The following is a 17,938-nucleotide window of genomic DNA, read 5'->3' on the forward strand; positions in this document are numbered from 1 at the left end:
TGGAGCAGATTTACATTGGATCACCAACCCTAAATTAAGAAGAGCTTTAACACTGGCCAGATTCAATCTAATGCCTTCTATGCTGCTCTATGGCAGATATCAACAAATTGATAAACAGAGGAGGCTATGTCCATGCAATATGGGTCAGGTGGAGACACTCGATCATACCCTCTTTCATTGTGTAAAGTTTGCAAAAATCAGAATGTCGCAATCTGCACTTATCCCATTTCTGTATAACAATCTAACCGATGCTCTTAAGATACCTATGCTTTTGAACAACATGGATCCCACAGTGTGCGAGAATGTAGCAAAATTTCTGCTAACGATAATAGACGTAAGTCTAGATGAATACCAATCAACGTCTATGTATTATGACCACATATAGCCAGCAGTAATTTTTCTAGCTTCTGTCAGCATCCGAGGACGTTTAAGTGAGTCAACTTAGCTGAAGGAATGTCCTATAGTTACAGAAGGACCATGTATATATTTTAGTATTTAGTATTTTAGTACCAGTGTCTATAATTGTGAGCAATAATGGGCAAATTTTGTATGCTTATTTTGTATGTTTATTTTATGCCAATAAAGGCTTGTTACTACTACATGGAGCAGATAATGTTGGCAGGTGTAGCTTCTCCTGCCATAGTATTGTGGAGATAAGAAAACCTGACCCTGTTGAAATCTTCCATCCTCTGTGACTATTAATAGCCTAGGAATTTTGTTCCAGATTGCATCTGGCAGTCGCATATAATTCAGACAACAACACTTATTCACGTCTCCAAAGGAAAAGGAATACAAAAATAACTAAGTGCCAGCTACTGAGTTATTGCCAGCAAGAGCATTTAAAAGAAAGAAAATGGATTATCTTTGAAAGTAATAGTGTTGTTTACCAAGGCTTGAAGCATGCCATCCATGACAATAGTCCCCTCAATAGTCTGAAAGGAGGATTTAGATAATGTTGAAAGGGTCCAGTCCAGGAAGTCTGCCATTCTTTTTTGTTTGACATCAGGGCGGGTAATAAACCTGTCATAGAAAAAAAACACTGCAAGTTATCTATTCAGGGCACTTCAGTTGGGAACTCATTTTTCCTGTTACTCAAACTGGTTTCTGTTCCTAAAGGCGATTATCCAATGGATGCTTTCCAGCATATTTTTGTTTGGGAACATTCCAACTGCCAGATCTTTAGCACTACCTTTTCCACACAAGGCCATAATCCAGGAATGTACACGGTTACAGCTTACACTAAAAGTGTCTGGAATTGCAGGGAGGGGGCATTTAATAGGCAAAGGTTGCTGGTGGCCAGAGCCCACCACTATTACGTGTCCATTGCCAGTCCCTAAATAATAGCACCTTTGGCAGTAGTATTGTCACCTCTTCTAGCCGCCTGCCCTTCCCGGAAACCCTAAAGGGATGAAGGGGGATAGCACTGAAGCCAGTCACAGGGAACAGCAGACAGTAAGCAGCTGCACAAACACCGTCTAAAGAGGTGCAGTGGAAATGTTAAGCTTGAAACAGTCTGTGCCCATAAGCCACAGAGCTTTTGCCAGGCGGCTCTGCAGGTTACATTCTGCAATGCTGAGAAGCCGAAGCCTCAAGCCAAGGCACAAAACTTTAGCTATCGCTGCCAACTGGAACTGAGGCTATGCTTCAGTTAACAAGACCCGCACCTGGCTATGGCATCCTCTGCCAGTTGGCCAAGACAGGGCAATCCTCCTCTGGGAAGTAGATGGCCCTGTTGGGTTGGGGCAAGGGTGCACACATATGATGTGGAGACTACATGCCACCTGCCAACACATGTGTTGTATGACCCACAGCCCCTGCTGCCAATTCCAGCCACTGAGCCGTTGTTTCTGGATTCCATGCCTGTGTGGAGGTGCAGATTTCAGAGACGGCAAACTTTCTCACAAGAACTCTAATTATCATGAGAGCATGGGATCTCCAATTAAACATGTATCACTTGTGGTTAGGTTGCTTTGTTACCCAAAGAAGAGTCCTGGGAGGTGTCACCAAGTTCTCTTGCTATGAGGCAGAGGAGGGGAACAGAGATGAAGGTGGTAGCATGGGGTGGGAAGAAGCAAGGACAATGAAGGCCCAAGGGCTGGGAAGTGCTGGTCTTTTATTCCGATTCGGACTCTGGCTGCAATGTACCAATCCTTATGATTGCTTCAATGCACTGTGGTGATAAAAGTTCAGGTATAAGACTTGTCAAATTTCAGCATCCCGAACCCTGACGATATCATATACTTTCACAATGCGCTCTACTTAGTTACAAATCAAGACTGATTCTGGTCCATGTAACTTTGGAGTTCTCCCCCCTCCCGGGGTTGGAGAATACTTACATCTGAATGTCGAAGACCAACTCTACATAGATATATGATGGGGCTAGAGCAGAACATTTATCATGGACCTGCTTTAAAATCAACAGAGGGCAGTAACCTTCCATCCATTCGGAAAGGCTCAGGAGACATACGCACAACTCTTTCATCAAAAGACAGGGTCATAATTTTCCCAACCAAACTATAGCTGTAATATATACACCCTGCAATATTAAATCACTTGGAACAGTATGGTGTGGTGATTAGAATGCTGGACTTTAAGTGGAGACACCCACGTTCATGTTCCTGCTCAGCTGTCAAGCTGACCAGTCAAGTCTCCAAGCCATTTTTCTTGTTACACATTTTGAACATGTTTGATCCTGTTTTCCCAGGTACAGGCACACATGGCATTGCAAATTTTAAATTATTACAGAACAGATTTCAGCACATGCTTTTAAATACCGCCTGAGAATTATTTAAGAACTGGGTTTAGGCAGTGTATGGAATAGCAAAACAGCTGATATTCTGAAGTCACTGGACTTTTTTGTGCACTTTATTTGCTATCACAATTGTTAAATTTATCTTAACATAACAGAAGGGTTGTGTTTTTTTTATTTCCAGGGGCATTGTGTTGCATTGCTCGTATTTAAGCAAAGTAAACTCTTTGCTCAGAGTCCACAATTATTATTTTTTTTACAGCTGGGAGGTAAAATGCAGTGCAAAAATATTATCTGACTTTTTTAAGGTGTTCATTATCATTCCACAGAAGTTTGCTTATAGACTGACAGTAATGTTATATATCTTTTGCTCTCTTATTTGCTTAAAAAAGGAGTCCCTAACTCATTTAAGCCTGTGGGCACCTCTGGAATTTTGAGAGGGCTGCCACAGGAGGTGAAACCAAACACAAAATGGCTGCCCAAGAGGCAGAGCCAAAAGCAATATCTCCGCCCATGCAAAAGAACTGCGTGACAATCACACTGAACACAAGAAGCTGCCTTAATTCAGAGACTGCTTAGTCAAGGTTCATATTATCTGTTCTTTGACTGGTCCAGCCCCTAGGAGAACAGCAAGTCTGTGGAAAGGGTGTGGACGCTTCGACTCATGAACACTTGTGTCCCCTCATAGGATAACCCAGCACCATGGACTCTAAGGCTACACAAAAGCTCCCCCTCTGCTTTGCAACAGAAGCTCATGGCAACAGTCAGGCCTGAAAGAGGAACAGAACTACACACTGGCAAAGGAAAGTCCAGGGTGCTTGCCAGCCCTCCTGATCAGCAATTGCAGCTGCGCAAAACCAGTTCATTTAAATGAGGGTAGCTAATAATAAGTCATGCCTTACAACTGCTCCAGCGACTTTCTGGAAAACTCGACTGATACCACAGGAAATAGCGATGGGCACCATGGCATCCACGGTGCCAACTTTGGGAACCCTGTCTTAAATGATGGTGGCAAATTGCAAAGGTAAAGAAAAATGTTTTCTATCTTTACTCAGGAATTTGTAGGCAAACATGCCCCACAAACAAGATGGCAGCAGAAGCAACGCACAACTCACACTGTTCTTCCATACAACCATTAACTCAAGAATCAGTTCTTCAAGTCAAAACGAATGCTGGTCGATTCATGTAACAGACTTCCAACATTTTCCACTAGATGTCACTAGAAACCAACATCTTCCTTACTCCACGATACTGCAGCCAGTTACAACATCTACTTTCCATAAAGGTAAGGACTCTTTTGTCCTTTGTTTTAACATTTCTTCACCTTTAGGCACATTTGGAGACAATATACTAAGGATAAAGTATTGCTGATTAAATGTTTTACTACACCACAGAGGGTGATACTCAACTGATGCCACTGGGGTCTCTATTCAGATCAGGTTCTCCGGCCTGCATTGCTTGTACAGAAGTGGTATCCACCGCACACAGCAATTGCTACCAACTGTGGCTGGTATGATTGCTATGAACCTTCCCATGAAAGGATAATTTTGCCACGGATAACCATGATTTAATAAAGCAGGTATATGAGGAAGTATTGGAAAAGTCTTTGAAAACCAGCACAGAATGTGGAGAAGAGGTTAAGAGCTCAATGCCCCTTTTGATGCCCACGCACTAGATTTTATATCATCTCCGGCACTGCCCTGTACTACATCTTTATTTTTGGCATTGCTGGTCCCCTCCCGGCCTCAGGATTGGACGCCATTGATAGATTAATATGGGTTTTATGATACTGCTGCTATTGTGTTTTTAAGGGATTTTAATGTTCAATGTTTATAATTTGTATTTTATTGTGCACTGCCTGTTACTGTACACCGCCCAGAGCCATTCAGGGATTGGGCGGTCTATAAAATTTAATATTAAAATAAAATAAATTAGCACATGTCTCAAGAACTCAGAGATTTTAATGGCTCCTTTTTTGTTTCCGGGAATTAAAAATATTGTTGGTTACCTATAGCATCCTAAAAAACTGGGACCAAGATTTCTGAAGGATTTCCTACTCCAATGGTGGCGAACCTATGGTACTCCAGATGTTCATGGACTACAATTCCCATCAGCCACTGCTGGCACGGCCAATTGGCCATTCTGGCAGGGGCTGATGGGAATTGTAGACCATGAACATCTGGAGTGCCATAGGTTCGCCAGCACTGTCCTACTCCCATACCAACGTACCCACTAGCTGAGATTATCATGACACATTCTCCTCCATGCAATCAAATCTTTCAAAGATAGGTAGGTATCTACCAGAAATGGTGTATTTTCATGTTGCTACAAAATACATTTCCCAAAGAAGTTCACAGCACTATTTGTCATCCTTTACCTGCAAGGCAAAGTCTGTCCTATTTAGTCATGCCTTTGGGGTTAATTCTAGGAATGGCTTTGGCTCCCGCCCTCCACCACCTTTCTGGTGGAGGTGCTAATAATGACATTTGAATATTTTAACTGGTACTGCAACAGGAATGTTGGTGCTGACTGCCGGAGCTTTTGTCTTCACTTTTGTAGTCACCCTTCTTTAATTTTTAAAATGAATGTATAAGGTCCCAGCATTAAGGCAACATGGAAGCTTTTAAAAAAATAGTCAGTGCATATGGCAAAATATTTTGAAAACAGCAACTGTTACTATCACCCAAACATGAAATCAGCAATGGCCTTAACACCATAAGGCCTCTGTTTAGATGTCAAATCTGCAGCATCCTGGAGCTGTTGAACATAATATTTCAGAGACTAAAAAAGATAGTAAGCGCTATAAGAGACTTACTTGGATATCAAGACTGCGGCTGCATCTCGAGCTTTGTCACTGACAACTAGATAAGACTAAAAATAAAAATAAAAACTTAATTAGAAGACCTTACCACTACTGGGGAAGAACTCTGTGTATACACAATGTTTTTAGGTAGATTCTTCATCTTTGCATCCAAGTGAATGAGTGAAAACCAGAACAGGTACTTAGGGGTACACTCTCTAAGAAGAGTTAAGCTAGCATATAGGCAAAGTGCGAGCCTGATTACCACAGCAGAGCTACAAAGGAACTTCGGTAACCAAGTAGTCGTCTGCCTCTCATTGTCACTAACATGTTTCTATGCCATGAACATCAGGACAACTATTTTCTCAGTGACAAAGAAAGTAAAGCATCAGGTCTCGTTTTCCTATTCCCAAACAAACAGCAGCTAATGAAGTGGAGATGGGGTGAGGACACCCAGAATATAAAAGGATATCTCAGGGCCCAGCAATGCCCCAAAATTAATCCTGCAACACTGGAAAAACAATTCTAAGCCACATAGAGAACTTTAGGTAGAAGGGTTATTGGACCTAGCTATAAAAGTGTGTGTACTACTTTCCAAAAGAGACAGCTAAACTTTTTCATTTTTAAAAAAGTATATTTTAAAAACGTTCCTTTATCTTGTGTTGTAAGATATTAATGCTCCCATCTTACAAAGGAAGTATTCAGATTTTAAAAGTGATTTGTCAAAAGGCAAACAAGGTCAGAGATACTGTGAAGCTTCGGCCTATGTCTCCAGGGCCCAGTTCCAACACATCTGCAAGTTCACTGAAGTCAGCATGTAACTCTGCTTTGGATTACACTGTAAATTAATTGGCTCTCAGAGAGCTTCAGCAAAACACAATATGCATTCAACATTCACAGCACAAGAAAATCATTATAGATTAAATCAAATACTCGCTTTTGCCACTGAGAGAATACGATCCATTGTGGGCACTCGAGTACATCCTTCCAGGGAGGAAAGATCTCCATCTAGTCGTGACAAATCAAAAGGGATCAAGCACGTCACAGACAGCCACAACAGGAGCATGTAGCGAGTCTCCCAGGTCTGCAAAGGGCAAACAAAAATATTTTTTTCTTTTTATGCAAATATGTAATAAAACGATAAATCTATAGTCCACGTTCCCTCAATGATGGTAACATCAATACGAGAAAGCTACCTCCAAATTCAAAAAACCCCAAGACTATTTAAAATAGGACAGTCATTAGGCAAAATTAAAACCTTTGAATGGCAATTCCACCATGATCTTTTAAAACTTGGAAGGACATCACTGAAATAAATCTGATGAAGGGTTGCTGGCCATGACAATAAACCTAAACCTGATCTCAGTGATTTCTGCTAAACAGATCTGGTGGTTTCTGAAGACACGTCCCAATAAAAAGGTAGAAATTGCCTTGCTTAAATTAAATAAACATATTAAAAAATATAAAAAGAACGCCTGCTAGAGGTTTGAAATGATATTTATTCAAATATTTAGAAACAAGTGCAAATCACAAGAATGTACAATGCCACCTTCTAGCCAAATATATGTTAATACTCAGTCCCATTTAACCATTCAAGCTTACCTTAATGTACAGTTGTACAGCTTTTATTTAACTACCTTGCAGCCCAACACAGGGGGAGGGGGGAGTATCCCCCTTTGGAGCAGGAACACCCCTGCACTGGCATGTGTGCCCATTCCACTGGCGCAAGGGGCAAATGTGCCAGTGGAGGGGCAACTTACCTGGGCAGCCAAGCATCATGAAGCTCCATGGCGCCAAACCAGGAAGCTGCCCCCGTGGCCCAGGCACACCGGCACAAAAGCTGCGCCAGAATATGCCGGGGGGGGGGGGGGGGGGGGCGAATGAGCCAGGCTTAGTCAGCCTCCAATGCCTAGTTGGTCCTCATGCACCAGTGGAGCTGCCAGCAAAGATACACCCCAATTTTTGTGGCATATCTCCATTCTCCCCTATGAGATTTTCCAATTAGATTTTTTTCCCACTTTTTGGGGCTTCCCATGCTGCGGAAAAGCCCTTTGGAGTGGGCGGGGCAGCACCAGAGCTGTGCCATCGTTGCCCACTGGCCCATTCAGGATTGGGCTGTTAGATGCTTAAGTGCATGAAAGACAAAGTACTCACCTCATAGTCTTTTGGATTCTGCCACACGAGCATATCTAAGACAGGATGTAAATCAACTACTTCATGAGGAAACAGTCGCAGAAAAGTTTTGTACCCTCGCACCTAATAATAAAGTTTTCAATAATTATTTATCAATTATAATAACAAAATTTCAAAATAGTTTGAATTAAATGGGTTGAATACAGTCATCAGTGAACTCTAGAAGATAGGATTTGGGAAAAATCATGATATTCTTGTGCTTTATGGGAGTAGTTACCAAACAAACAAAAATCACAGCCCCTTCTAACGTAAGGGAAATACAGCAGCACCTTAAACATTAATCAGATTTATAGCCCTTTGCAAGTGGGATCCCATTTATCAGATGCTAAATGATACTGGTGAATAAATGAATTAGTAATTCGCCAAACATCAAACTTCTAAGTCTCACTTAGTAATCAACTGGTCCATCTACTTCTGACATACCTGAGCAGCTTTGCCACTTCTCTGTCACCACTTCCACCTTCCTAACACTTACATATTTCTTTCTCCCCACATTACTTCATCTCTCAACCTAAGTGAACAGACCAGAAGTAATAGCAGGGCTACCAGCACATATGCTGGGAAACCCAGAGGCATAGACAGTTTATAGATATATTATCAACAAGGCACATGAAGTGGTCAGCTTTCCTCCCTAAAGGAACCCAATAGTTTTATGTTTTGACTGCCTTCGTATCTTCAAGCTGTTTTGATTCCATGCAGTACAAGAAAAATAGGCGAAGACTAAGCTAAAATAAGAATGTCCGCTAAGCTAAGTGGAATTTATACCCTGCCTTTCTTCCACCACAGAGGTCATGAGTTTTTCAAGAATTTTCCCACCTAAAAAGATTGTCCTATATCGCCCCAGGGAGGCGGCTATATGGTATCCCTTCAGACCACAAACAAAATAATCAACCAATTTGAACAAAATCACTTAACCATTCCTTGCAGCCATCATCATAAAAGCAACTCCAACATTCACTTCCAAAATCAGTGCTCTTTTCTCATCTTTTTCCAATTGGTTGCACTTTTTTCAATTTTTTCCTCTTTGATTGTGTATATATGTATTCTAATATACTGCAATTTACTGTACCTTTGAAATGATGTAGAGGAACTTGAAAGCCAGATGAACAAGAGAAGGTGGAGATGCCTCATCCCGGATAATATCTAGTAGTGAAGTCAACATCCACTCTAAAGAAATGAGAGAAAGGGGGAGGGGGGGGAGACTCAGTCTGCAAAATATTTAAAGACACATCTATTTTTAACATACATGAATCTTAAGGCAAAGTCCTAGGAGGCTTGCAAATATTAATTATGAGGACAATTTTAGAAGACATCTTTACAGTAAAACCGGGACACATGCAAGCCTCTCTAAGTGGCTCTGCCATATACTATAAAAGATATTTTGAATGTCTGCCCCAGTAGTTTTTCATCCATCTTGAAACCTGTCCTGCATTCAATACCACCTAATTCGCTTAGATCTGCAGCCTTCAACTTTAAAAATACGCAAACAGCTGAGCAGGTCTTTCTCCGTCATGGACTAAGCTTACCCACCCTCCTCCTCCTCTTTTTTTTTGTACCAAATGTCTAGCCTTAATGAAGAATTCTGGGAAACACGAAAACTTATTTTCCATTCTGTGATGGTGTGATTGGCCCTAATAAAAATAATATTAACTAATATTGTTTTCAGAATTTTTCTATGAACGAACTGGATACCTATAATCTTGCTCTCAAAATGAGTGTGTAAAAAAAAACACCAAGATCTCAATGGGTCTTTATGTGGCATGCCTATTGTAAAAGAAGAACAGCCAGAGGTTTGATCCCAGCACCCATTCCTTCACTTCAGAAAGCCCTGGATCTCCTGGTGTGGCTTGGCCCAATCAGTCCCCCCACCCCACCCCACACACACACACACGACCCTTGGCTCTCCTTGTACAGGGTCATGATGCATATATACAAATTAGTTCTAGCTTACTGCACGGGAAGACAGTCTGAAAAAGTCATCTTCAACCGGTAAATATGGAAACGTTTTATTATTTGTTTTTAAATGAAAGCATTTACAATGTACAACCACAGCCCTGTCACCTTAAGATGAAGAACACAGTAACCCAAAACGTGGCACAAAAATTATCTTAAATGTAACACTCAAATCTTTCAGAGTATTTTGTTTTCGCATGTATGAGACCTATCCAGATTCGGACGTTTTGATTTCTCCTGGCCCCTTCTGACACTGCCCTAATCAGATCACGCAGGAGGTGTCTCATTAGCAGTGATGCCTCTCATCTCTCAGAAACAGCATCAGCTGCAGTTCACGCCATCTTGTTATAGCAGGCTGATCTATTATCAGGTGGGTTGTCTGAGAATTAAGAAATGGCTTAACATATCCAAGATGCTGGATAACATTAAGACACCCTTTTTGGGAAGTGAGACAATCCATGACTCAAAGTTATGGCGTGATCTCTACATTTCCCAAAAAGGAGGATGAACGTTGTATTGAAAGAACCACATAAGACTTGTTTGTGCTGATTGCTTTTATGCTAGTACAGAGATGGTCTCTTGACACTACCCCTGGAGGCAAGTAGCACAAAAGAAGGCTGTCCGTTGAGAAAGGAGAGACTTATGGAAAGGATGACAAGCCAAGGCAGTAGGCTCTGAGGTCAGGTGATACTGGAAAACAAGATGCATCAAGATTCTTACTTTTTAAGGGAACCATCTCTTTGAGATTGGATGTGCATGGCAAAAACACTCCTCGCAAAATTGCTAGGAAGCAAGGAGGAATCCCAAGTAGCATGGTCAGAGAGTCAAATGCCCCAGGCTGAAGTTGCTGGCCATTTCTCACTACAATACCACTACAAAACCTCTACTGAAACAATTCTTTAGTCATTGTCAACGAGGACTACAAGTGTGACATTGGATAATAGTTCATATGAGAGAACAAAATCGAACCTACCTAAATGTGGGTCCAAAAGATGAGGTTGTTCCTGATATGTGTTCATTATAACTGGAATACAAAAGCACGCTCAGGGTAAATGGTATATTCACTAATGTTGTTAAATAACAACAACAACTCTTTAAAAACCAAAATGATTAAATCAGCTTTATACACCACCACACTGAAACTACAGTAGCTTTCTGGTTCTGAACAGCATTTAATAGTTACATCAATACGACATCACAATTTAAACTGAAACCCAAAGATTAAATCAAGATTAAAACTTGACTTCCTTCAATTTAAAGGGGGAAAAAACACTTGGGTGGGTTCCAAGACAAGGAGGAGTGACTCCCTCTCAACCACCTCACTCTTCAGGCCCAACCCACTGCTAAAGTGCCTTGGACTCAGGTAATGAATGCTGCCGGAAGGGGAGGGAAATAAATTCACTTTTCTTTCTGGACCTTAGTCCATTACTGGAACCAGACACGGTGTCTCAGAGGTAACCCCATGTAACATCTAGGGAGTTTTTAAGCTCCATGACAGCCTCTCCCTGGCACTAAGTTTCACTAACCCACCACACAAGATAATTTTACAGCAATCCAGGGCTACAACTGCAGAACAAATCCAAACCGAAAAGACAAACCCTCCTCATTTTGCTCTACCTATACCCATGCACTAAACCATTCAAGTTTCCAGAAGGAGCCCATACTTGTATTTCCCTGTTCTTCCCTATACAGAGTAAAAAGCTAACAACAAAATGATAAGCCTATGACATGGATGGCAAAGGTTACTGCTGTTTTCACCAATGTATTTTCATTGTACAAAACGGAACAATCACTAGGTGGCAGTCCAAGGTCAACAAAACATTTGAAAAACCCTGATAGTTAAGGATACGCTGTGAGAAACTAGTGGAAGAACAGCTCAGTTTACCACAACACTCTGTTCCTGAACATTCATCAGTTACTCAATGAAAATTCATCAGAATGTTTAGTACTATTAGCCAGGGCTTAAATAGAGACAATCAATTTCTCACTAATCCCAGGTGTTTAAGATAGCATAATTAGGAAGACTGGTAATACCAAATTACATGTATTGGGAATAGTTATTATGCTCATATGGTATACTTGGGTTTTTTCATGTTAGTGTCGCAAAGCAAACTTTTTGCATTTCCTAGCCTTCCAATCTCACTGCTCAGGTTTTCCTACTATATATGTTTGTGTGCATGCATGCTAACTGAAGTTTCACTATGCACCTCTATACATGTAACTCTTATTCTACAAGAACAGTGCTATTTTAAGGACATCTTCCTGGGAGTCCTGCCCAATAGCCATGCTTAGCATTCTACTGTAAACCTGCTAGCCTTGACAAATTTTCTTGTCAAGTGGCAGACTCCAATCTAGAGAACCAGGTTTGATACCTCACTCTTCCATATGAAGCCTGCTGGGTGACCATGGGTTAGTCACAGCTGGGTGACCATGGGCTAACAGTCAAACCTGCTGGGTGACTATGGGCTAGTCACCTATACACAAACAACAGACACTTACCTTCCAAAGTGTCTGTTGTTTGTGTGTGTGTGGGGGGGGGGGGGTTCTAAGCCGCTTTGAGACTTCTTATGGTAGAGAAAAAAATGATATAAAGACTCTTCTTCTAGAACAAAAAGCTAACATCTAACAGTAACCTAATTTCTCCTTATCTTCTCATAATTCCATTATTGCTTTTAAAAGCCAGTCTAGAAAGCATCTAGTTAACAAATGAATTGCCATCACTGAATAATATAATTAAGGTATCAACAAGCAATGATGTGAATTTCATGCACATGTATTTTTATGCCTTACAATGAAACATATTCTGAAGTGAAATGATAAGTTTGCACTTCTCCTGATGATCCCTATGAATCATTAAAATAAAATCCATATCAAAAATACTAGGCTCTACAATTAAATTTCTAGGCATTATAGTGACCTGGTGCCTGGAACTGGTCAAACCCTGATACAACATGCTATAAAACTTCTTTTGGTGCATATCAAATACATCTCTTAGCACATGTGGATCAGCTCTCATGTTTAACTTTTTCTCCATGAATTATGAAGGCTATGAACAAACAATATCACCTCAATATTTTCAAATACTATCACGTAATTATATATTAATCACCTACATCAAGAGGAAAAAATGCATGAGCAGAGAATCTTTGGAAAGGGACTTATGATGCATTTGCAAAACAATGAGCAAAATATTCAGGCAAAAGGTCAGGTCTCTATGACAAGACACTTTGAGGCAAATGTGCTTAATGCTGATTATGATAACAGAAATGATAATGAAAGACTTTGCTGACATTTTAGAAAACTTCAGTGAAAAGTTCATGGTTCATATTGGCAATAAAAAGATTTAAGTAGTAATTGATTTTGACAAACTAATCATAGTTTCAAGACCCTGAAATTAAAATAAAAAACAGATTATTACTTCCATACTGCAGAGGGCTCAGACAGAATGATAACTACCATGTTTCCCTGAAAATAAGACAGTGTCTTATATTAAATTTTGCACCAAAAGATGCATTAGGGCTTATTTTCGGGGTAGGGCTTATTTTAGGAGAAATACAGTACTTTCACAATTCATTAAGGCGGGCTCTCGGCAGCCCCTTGCTTCCCCATCACGTGTGATGCAAGCTGCATCCTCATTGGCAGGGAGCACCCTGCTGGATCACACCATCCTGATCTGTGACTACCGGTAGGGCTTATTTTTGGACTACCGGTAGGGCTTATTTTTGGAGTAGGGCTTATATTTTAAGCCTCCTCCAAAAATCCTGAAAAATCATGATAGGGCTTATTTTCGGGGTAGGTCTTATTTTCAGGGAAACACAGTAGTTTGCCTGAGACCACTAAGACTAATTTCCTGAATGAGGCAAGATTTGAACCAGGATTTTCTCGTCCCACTGAGGCATTTATCTAAATCTAAAAGCAATGTTGCAATATCAGATGTACATTATCAGAAGTGACAATACATACCTTTAAATTTCTGAATTGCTGTTTCTTGCAATATCAAGTCCTCATGATCTAACCTGAGATTGTTAATCAACTCCTGTGCTTCTTTACTTTCCGTAAAACTCTCAAGTATGTTACCCCTGGCAATAACATCAGGCTCCAAACTCCGATAGTCCTCTTGTTCAGGCTCATCACCATTCATCTTGTTTAAAACCATCTCCAATTCCAACAATGATTTCCTGTTTGGAAAAATCAGCATGGCAAATCAGCATTTATTAAGGCTGTTAAAGTATTAAATCTGTCTCAACGCTCATACACAATAGCTACAGTTCAATGCAGAAGTTCTGGACTGAAACGCACTTTAGCAGCGGTATATCTAAGGCTGGGTAAGCCAGAGCACATGCCTCAGGAACCACTTGACTGGGGGCACCCTGGCTGCACCTTTCCAAAGCAGGAAGTCTGGGTCATTGAGAAAAGAGAAGGACGAGGGCTGCCAGAACGCCAGGATCTCACTCAGCCACCACAGCCAAGCACCAGGCTCCCTCCATCTGTTTTAAGCCAGCCTATGCCTCCTGCTGCCACTCGGGCCGCAGTGCTGTCGCTGCTGGCCACCCATCCACCTCTTCCCTGGGCCCTGAGGCAACCGGGGCTGGGTAAACAGATGAGGGTGACGGGAGCAGCAGCTAGGTGGGCTACTGTTGAAGGGCTTGGGGCAGGTGGCACATCACAGGCTGGGACGTGGCATGTCCCCTGTGGATGGGCAGCCAGGCGGGGTGTGCCCCTCTCTCCCTCAGGGTCTCCCTCTCTCCCTGCCAGCTCTTCTTCCTCATCCTCCCCCCAACAAGGGGTGTCATGCTCTGGACCAGGGCCAGGTTGGAAAGGGGGAGAGAAGGAAACAGTTGGAGATTTGGGGGCTGGAGAAGGGGGAAGCTGGGGCCAGGCCTGGGCTATGAGGAGTCCGAGAGAAAAATGGAGGAGGAGAAGAAAAAGATGTTGTATCTCCCCTCACGGGTAAGGGGAGATGATTTGGAGGATGGGGGTGCAAAGTGGGGTGGGGTGTAATGAAGTCTGGGCAATCAGGTGGTTTGGAAAGGCTGGGAAAGTGAAGGCAAGCCTGGGTCAATGGGCCACTTGTTGTGAGGACTTCTCTGCTCCCCCCCTTCCCGTGTTGTGTACAGGGGATGCTGTGCTAGGCCAGTTCATGTCCAGCCCTCTATAATTTCAAACGTGACTTGCATGAGGAGGGTGCAATGTGGGGGGGGGGGGGCAGACACAATTTCAGTGCTTCTTCTAGGTGCCATTTTCTATAGATATACCCGTGCACTTTAACTCCCCAAATATCCCTGACAGTACAAAAGGAAACTTTTTCTCTCACTGTGTCCCATGTGTGGTATGTGCACTGTCAAAAGCCCATCTGTCCCCAATTCTGGCTGCTTCTATATATAGATTTTACTCTGCTCTCATAACTGTAGCAGTTTTTTTGGTGCATCCATATGATGTCCCCTGATTACTCACTTTCCAAGTTTTCTCCTGACATGTTCCATTTTTTCTAAATTTAGATTAACACATAGTACTTTTATGTGGTTGGGAAAGTAAGCATTTTCAGTCCCACCTACATCAGCATCATGTTCCTTTACTCACACACACCATTTTCACAGCTGCCATTTCCCCCAGTATCACTGGAAGGCTTAAATCAGTAACTGCTAGTTCAGTAAAGTATTATAATGATCTATTATCAACATCTACTAGTTCCTCCAGATGCCCCCTTGCATTTTTTTTAAAAGCTGGTTTTTTTGCACAGAACTATATCTCCATAATGAAAAGGACTAGAAACTTATACCTTTTTGTATGAAAGTTGATAATTCAGAGACCTGGCAGACTACAGGAATAGACTGTTATAACGCTACAGTAATATAGCTATTCTTGATACCCTGATGGTATTGTGAATGCCTCAGTATTTGAGGTACGCAAAGACAAGAAATAGCCTGATTTCAACAGATCTCCGAAGCTAAGCAGGGTTGGCCCTGGTTAATATTTCAATTGGAGACCAACAAGGAATACCAAGGCTATTATGCAGAGGAAAGCGATGACAAACCACCCTTACCTTGAAAACCCAACTGGGTTGCCATAAGTCAGATGAGACCTGATGACACTTTACATACACGCATAGCAGAGACGCAATTAAACTCTAGGAAAATATTTCCCCTATCTCTGTAAGAATTATCTAATAAAAATATGTTCTCTTAATTTGATGACTTTTTAAAAAATGAAACAATCATTAAACGAACAATCACTGAATGTAATATGCAAGATGTATATCATGCACTGAATGTAATATGCAAGATGTATATCATCACTGCAAGATGTATATCATCATTGATTGTAAAATACAAGATGTATATCCTGCACTTTCTAAACAGAAATTTAGTGGACCGCTTAATGCTGACCTGGACTCAAACTTAATGGAAGCTACACAGATGTGACCTGGAAGAAGAAGAAGAAGAGGAATGTGCCATCAAGTCATAACCAATTCAGAGCAACCTCTTCCAGCATGAGATGAGCAGATATTGTTTGCTTCCTCTGAATAATATAGTCTTCCTTAAAGGTCTTCCATCCATGTACTGACCATGGCTGCTGACTCTGTTTAGCTCCCAAACTCTGAGGAGCTTGAGCCAAAACTGGGGCAAATCAGGCTGGGGAGAATCATTTCCTCTCATCATCTGGGGACTGGTTGCCATTAATAAAAACTCGACATTCAGCACAGACTCGTACAGTCTTCCTCCTTCCATTCTTTCCATGTCCCATGGCCAAAATTACATGCACTTTCTAAAGAGAAATGTACTGGGCTACTTAAAGCTGACTTGGCATAGAAAACCCTGGGTAAGTATTCAATACACAAGGGTTGCAGCACGCCGGGTTTGCAAATTTAGACCCACATGCAATGCACTTCCTAGGGCCGTGGTGGCGAACCTTTGGCACTCCAGATGTTATGGTCTACAATTCCCATCAGCCCCTGCCAGCCTGGCCAATTGGCCAAGCTGGTAGGGGCTGATGGGAATTGTAGTCCATAACATCTGGATTGCCAAAGGTTCGCCACCACTGTCCTAGGGACACCTCGCATCCTTTTCCAACTCTATCCTAGCTGGTCACGCATGCGCCAGCATCCCCATCATTTCCATGCAGTCTTCCGAAAGGATCCTCAATGAACCACGCCTCTCCCTTTCCCGACTTCGAAGAGACCCAACCCCTCCGTCCCCACCCGCCCTATTCTCCTCCTCCCCTAAACCCTAGCATCCCTCAGGGAAACACAACGGGCTCTGCATCTTTCTTCAGACTCCCCATTACCTTGGCAACCTCGCTTCTTCTTACCGCCCGCCTGGGCCGAACTCTGTGCTACGGCTCCTTACATGGGACAAAAGACCCGCGCCGTCTGAGTTCCGCTTCTGAGAGTAGGTGGAGCCGGACCGAAAAGGAAAGGGAGCGACAGGATTAGCCGGAAGCTCGGAAAGAAAGCTGTGGCTGCCTGGGTTGCTGGTTGCCTGTGGCCGGAAGGGGATCCCCCCCCTTTTTCTTCCCCCGGAAGGGGTTCTCTTTTTTATCACTCCTCCCCTTCGACTACACAAAGTTTGTATCGTTTATTTAGATTAAAACACATGTGTCAAATTCAAGGCCCGCAGGCCAAATCAGGCCCTCGTTAACACACACTTAACACCCCATTGTCTGGCCCACAGGCCTGGAGCCGTGGGGGAAGGGCAGTGTAGGACTTGGGGAAGAGCATTCGAGGAAAGGCTGTAGCTAAGGGAGCCTCTTGTACCCACCCAAACCAACAGCAGGAGCCTGAAGCTTGCAGCCTGCAGTGAGGAATGAAGGAGGAGGCAAGTATCAGCTGCCTCTAGTTTCCCTTTCCTTCTGCAGCTTTTTGTTTTTAACCCCACATTTGCAAAAGGCCAGCCAGCTGAGAGATTCCCTCCCAGGGAACCGTATTTGCATGCAAACTTTGCAATCCTTTGTAAGTAATGCTCACCCCTCCCCAAAGTTGCAGAGCCAAAAGGAGAAGGAAAATAATCTCCTCTCCTTGCAAGAGAGCTGACCCATTGCAAACACATGCCCCCCAGCCCGGTAATCCATGCAAAAAAGGGGGCCATGAGATACAGAACTCCAAGCCAAAAGAAGGGCAAGCCCTCCTCTTTCACTCCACCCAAACTTGCAAACTCCTCACCTCCAAGTCCTGTGGCATCTCCTTGCGGGCAGAAGTTGGTGTGTGTTTTTTTGCCAGGTGCTTTGCATGAGTTTTTGCAAGAGCT

The 17,938-nt window shown here is 42.4% G+C and overlaps 1 protein-coding gene across 3 annotated transcripts in view; it reads right to left on the reverse strand.

Moving 5' to 3' along the window:
- The window catches only part of TBCD (tubulin folding cofactor D), a 162,916-nt gene extending 145,045 nt beyond the window's left edge, over positions 1 to 17,871 (reverse strand). For 2 of the 3 annotated variants that reach the window (XR_007243746.1, XM_048487187.1), the window contains exons 1-8: positions 16,980 to 17,170; positions 13,659 to 13,873; positions 10,669 to 10,719; positions 8,812 to 8,909; positions 7,704 to 7,805; positions 6,487 to 6,633; positions 5,565 to 5,620; positions 888 to 1,020 (exon numbers count right to left, since the gene is read on the reverse strand). Coding sequence is in view for 1 of the 3 variants with exons in the window: in XM_048487187.1 (XP_048343144.1) it covers positions 888 to 1,020; positions 5,565 to 5,620; positions 6,487 to 6,633; positions 7,704 to 7,805; positions 8,812 to 8,909; positions 10,669 to 10,719; positions 13,659 to 13,851 (780 nt within the window). In the remaining 2 variants the exon portion in view is untranslated. Of the gene's footprint in view, positions 1 to 887; positions 1,021 to 5,564; positions 5,621 to 6,486; positions 6,634 to 7,703; positions 7,806 to 8,811; positions 8,910 to 10,668; positions 10,720 to 13,658; positions 13,874 to 16,979; positions 17,171 to 17,853 lie in introns of those variants that run through there. The other variant, XR_007243747.1, reaches the window with a different exon arrangement.
- Positions 17,872 to 17,938: the final 67 nt, after the last annotated feature.

The sequence above is a fragment of the Sphaerodactylus townsendi genome, linkage group LG03, assembly GCF_021028975.2.
Source record: "Sphaerodactylus townsendi isolate TG3544 linkage group LG03, MPM_Stown_v2.3, whole genome shotgun sequence".
In the NCBI taxonomy this organism is placed as follows: Eukaryota; Metazoa; Chordata; class Lepidosauria; order Squamata; family Sphaerodactylidae; genus Sphaerodactylus; species Sphaerodactylus townsendi.